Source organism: Brassica napus, unplaced genomic scaffold (assembly GCF_020379485.1).
Source record: "Brassica napus cultivar Da-Ae unplaced genomic scaffold, Da-Ae ScsIHWf_613;HRSCAF=907, whole genome shotgun sequence".
Lineage (NCBI taxonomy): Eukaryota > Viridiplantae > Streptophyta > Magnoliopsida > Brassicales > Brassicaceae > Brassica > Brassica napus.
In genome coordinates, this window is record NW_026016674.1 from 17,667 (window position 1) to 22,150 (window position 4,484).

The window sequence follows — 4,484 nt, forward strand, 5'->3', positions numbered from 1 at the left end:
ATATATGTATCAAATGTTGGATTTCTCTATTGTAACATTTTCTAAAAGAAAGAGTAAGAAGTAGTATGATATAAGATATGATGTTAGATGATATGTCACTTTGGGGTTTAGGGATTTCATTCTCGGTGTTTAGGGTTAAGCGTCGTAATTTCGTCGTAAATGGAAAAACGCGGGCCTGGTAATTTCGTCGTAACACGAAAAACACGGGCCTGGTAATTTCGTCGTAAACGGAAAAACACGGGCCTGGTAAATTCGTCGTAAATGGAAAAACGCGGGCCTGGTAAATTCGTCGTAAATGGAAAAACGCGGGCCTGGTAAATTCGTCGTAAATTTACGTCGATTTTACGACGAATCCTAATCTATATAAGGGGACGCCGAGAGCGAGGCTGCCTCGCTCATTCCTCCCAAATTCCTTTGCTCTCTCTAAGGTAAACTCTCTCTTCTCTCTCTTTTTTTTTTTTTTAAATTAGTTTAGGTGATTAGTTAGGTAACGGAATTAGTTTAGGTGATTAGTTAGGTAATTAGTTTAGGTGATTAGTTAGGTAACGGAATAATATTTTTATTATGTCGTAACTGATAAAATTTATTTTAATTTTTTTTAGATGGCTCCTAGAAGAAAATCCAGAGCACCTAGTTATAGAGATTTGTTTGGCGACGATGGTTCCGGTACATCTTCTTCCGGTCCATCGTCTTCTGGTCCATCATCCTCCACCGCAGTTCCAGACTCTCAGCCTTCTCAGAGAGTTGCTTGGAGTCCTCCTCCACCGCAGATGCCTCCACCGCAAATGCCTCCACCGCATATGCCTCCACCTCCTCCTCCAGCGGCTGCACCTGAGCCTGTCCCAGAAGGTGCAGTTCATCCGGATTTGCGTGTGCCTTCATATGCCCCATTCGCGAGATATACGGTAGAGGATTTGCTTGCCCAGCCCGGACGAGAGGGTTTGGATGTTCTAGACCCCGATAGACCCCGAGGAACTTATTGGTAAGTTATTAATTTTTATTACATAAAAATTTAAAATATTTTTATTTTCTAACGGTTAAATTGTTTTCCTTTCAGGTTTGGGGCTAATAACCGTGTTGGCCGGAGCGTTTCGAAAACGATTAAGGGTTACTACGACGGGGCATATCCGAACTGGAGCAAGACTCCAAATCACGTTAAGATCACGTGGTTTAAAATGTTTGCGGTAAGATTTTTAAATTTAATTAAATTTTAACTTTTAAATATGTATATATTTTTTAAATATTATTATTAATTGTAATTTTTTCAAATTTTTTGTGTTTCAGCAAAAGTGGCATTGGTCTTTGGGAATCACCGAGATGGTGAAGGCGGAATTCGTTGCAAAAGCAAAGATCCGCCTCTGCAACACAGTCTCCGATTGGAAGGACAAGTGGGAGCTCGACGGGTATGAGGGAAAGCCCACTGAGCTCACGAAGGATGTGTGGGATGGCCTCATCGCCTATTGGAAGCACCCGTCTTCGATCAAAAAGGCCAATTCGTGCTCGGCTTCTCGAAGAACGAAGGATAAAGATGGTAATTTGCCCATGCTTCACAGAACCGGCCAAAAACCACATGCAGGCATCCGTCTAGACGTTGTAAGTTTTGTTTTTAAATATTTATTTTAAAATATTCAATTAATATAACTTTTAATATTTTTTTTTTTGTAGTTGGAGAAGACGGGAGTCTTACCATCTCTGTCTGACCTATTCAAGATGACTCACGCCACATCCGACGGAGTTTTTGTGGATCCTGCATCTGAGAAACTCGCTCAAGCAGTGGCTACTCGGATTGAAGAACGGGAGACGCAACTAACTCAGGAGTCTCCCGATGGATTACCCGTCACATTGTCCACCGAAGAAGCCGACCGAATCTTCGAAGAGGTAGTACAACTAAAATTTTTTTTTTCATTATTTTTAATAACTATATTAATATATGTTTTAATTTTATAGCTGGCTCCTAGAAAGAAGGGCCGAATAGTCGGTATAGGCTCCGTTAACCAAGTTGCAAGGGCAACTTCGTCATACACTTCGAGACGGGATGAAGAGACTTCTCAGATGAAAGCTCGAATGGATAGCCAGCAGGTTCGTTTAGACTCTCTTGAGGATTTGCTAGACGTGATGGCCGTGGGAAACCCGGTTATGCAGAGAATGTTGAGTCAGAGACGAGCCGCTCTTGGGTTGCCAGTACGAGATCCCCAAGAGTCCGATCCAACCCGTCAACAGCCGAGCAACCCCACCGACTACTTCGATGATATGTAGTTTTTTTAATATTTTCGGTTTGTATTATGAATTTAAATATTATGACTTTTAAATGCTTTTTTATATATGTTTTTTATTTTCATATTTCGTTTTAAAATTTAATTTATTTAAAATAAAATTATTTAAAATTCTGAATTTTAAATAAATTCAAATTATAATATATTTGAGGTTAAAAACAATATTCAAAATATATTATAAAACGAAACGTCGATGTAGGCTCGACGTAAACATTTACAACTGATTACCGTCGAAATGATTTACGAGTCTTTTACATCGAAGATTTTACGTGGTCTTTACATCGAAATTTACGTGGAGTTTACATCGAAACATTTACGAGGGTGTTACAACGAAAAATTTACGTGTGCTTTACATCGAATCCATTACGTGGAGTTTACCACGAAATTTTACGTGTCATTTACGACGAATATCTGCCCTGCGCTTTACGAGGAATATATTTTGTCGTAAACGTAACAAGTCATTTACGACGAATCGTCGGTTACGACGGGCGTTTTACGACGAAACGTGTTTCGAAGTTCATTCGTCGTAACACTCCGTTTACGACGAAGTTACAACGTATATTGCCCTCGTAAAAAATATGTTTTCTTGTAGTGAGTTCTTTAGTTCGTCGTGTATGTTCTTGTTTGATTGGTGCATGGCAAACTATTTAACTTTTATTTATTCCGGATCGGGGGTGTTACATTCGGGGTGTTACAATTTTCCCCCTGTTAATCGGGATTTGTCCCGAATTCCAATCTTTAGGCTTCAGACCTTAACATCCCAAAACCCGATGTGAGTTTCAAACACAATCAAGGGAGCCACATATAAAACATCCTACTTGCTAAAGATTATTTTTTAAACCAACAATTAATTTCAATAAATGAAATGGAGTAGGACTACAATAGTTTAATAGGTCTCAAGGTATCGCCCAAATCTGCAGATAACCTTATAACAAGAAATGAAAAGCTAAAACCAATACAAAATAAAGAAAATTGTGTCTTACTCCTACTAGCTGACTCAGGAACCGCAGCTATCCACTATGAGGTGGTGACTTGTGTTCCGCCTCCAGTTCAGGACCAACCACGCGACCACTCCTAGTCGGCGACGCCAGTTCCACTTCCTACTCTGAGTCTTTCGATGGATCCTCTTCCACTTCCACTTCCTCCTCAGAGCTCGAGATGGCGACAACCCGATGGGTAAGTGTTCGTTCTGCCTCCATTGCCTGACCGGCCATCCGCTTCACCAGAGCGAATTCCCATGGTTCCAACACACCAATCAGCTTTCCCTGAATTTCCTCGTGGAGCCCTGCCTTATACCACCGGCACCAATCCGCCGACTTCGGAAAATTGCCTAAATGATCTAAGTGCTAAACTTTTGCTCTGAGTAGAAAAATTGCATCCCCATGCATCTTCGACCTCGACATCCTTATATACTCCTTTAGAGGCGGTTTTCTCTTTTCCTTTCTGCCCTCGGTCGAGTTTATCACTTCGCGAAAATATTCCATTTTTCTTCGATCTTTGTATTTATCTTCGGAAACTTCACATTTATCTTCTGAACATGACATTTATCTTTTCCTGCATAACAAAAGATAAACCATCATAACAATTAGACTTGTTTTAGTATAAAATCGTAAGTGGGCTCTTGGCCGCATTCTGAGCCCTTTTGGGCCTTTTCCGACTTAGGCGCTTTTACTATTTTATAAAAAGAGCGCTTTTGAAATGACGTTGATTCCGAATAACATTCAAAATCCTCGTATAGCGTAGGCAATTTAGGTGCTCAGCTAACCGTTGCCTTTCTATACGATCAATACGAATGTTATTCAAGAAAATGAGTTCTTGCGGTTTTTAAATCGTAAAGTTCCAACGGTGACTCCGATCGAGATGAAACAAGAGCAGGTTTGATATAATCCCGAAGGGAAGAGCTACAAGGACGGGACGAAGGCAGGCTGATTGATCCAACTCGCCGAACAGGCGAATTGGACTGCATGTTCGGTCCAACTCACCCGTTCGGCGAGTTGGACGGTGCGGTCGGTCCAACTCGCCCGTTCGGCGAGTTGGTCGGTGCATACGGTCCAACTCGCCCCTTTGGTGAGTTGGACGATGGTTGTTTCACTGTTCGGGATCCGTTTTCCGAGGCTTTGTGTAACCTTTCTCGAAGACTTATCGTGTGAATCATTTTTGGAATTGTTACGAACTTGATTTTAGGTTTTCACACTTCCCTTTTCTTCTGAA

At 41.1% G+C, this 4,484-nt stretch overlaps 1 protein-coding gene across 1 annotated transcript; it reads left to right on the forward strand.

Moving 5' to 3' along the window:
- Positions 1 to 256: 256 nt before the first annotated feature.
- On the forward strand, positions 257 to 1,320 carry LOC125604738 (classical arabinogalactan protein 9-like). Its single transcript, XM_048774939.1, has 2 exons — positions 257 to 428; positions 603 to 1,320. The coding sequence occupies exon 2, from the start codon at positions 603 to 605 to the stop codon at positions 984 to 986; it is 384 nt and encodes a 127-aa protein (XP_048630896.1). The 5' UTR covers positions 257 to 428; the 3' UTR covers positions 987 to 1,320.
- The last annotated feature ends 3,164 nt before the right edge of the window (positions 1,321 to 4,484 follow it).

Bases quoted from the DNA above. Each gene is read 5' to 3' on its own strand.
- LOC125604738 (XM_048774939.1), top strand. From the start codon at position 603: ATGGCTCCTAGAAGAAAATCCAGAGCACCTAGTTATAGAGATTTGTTT.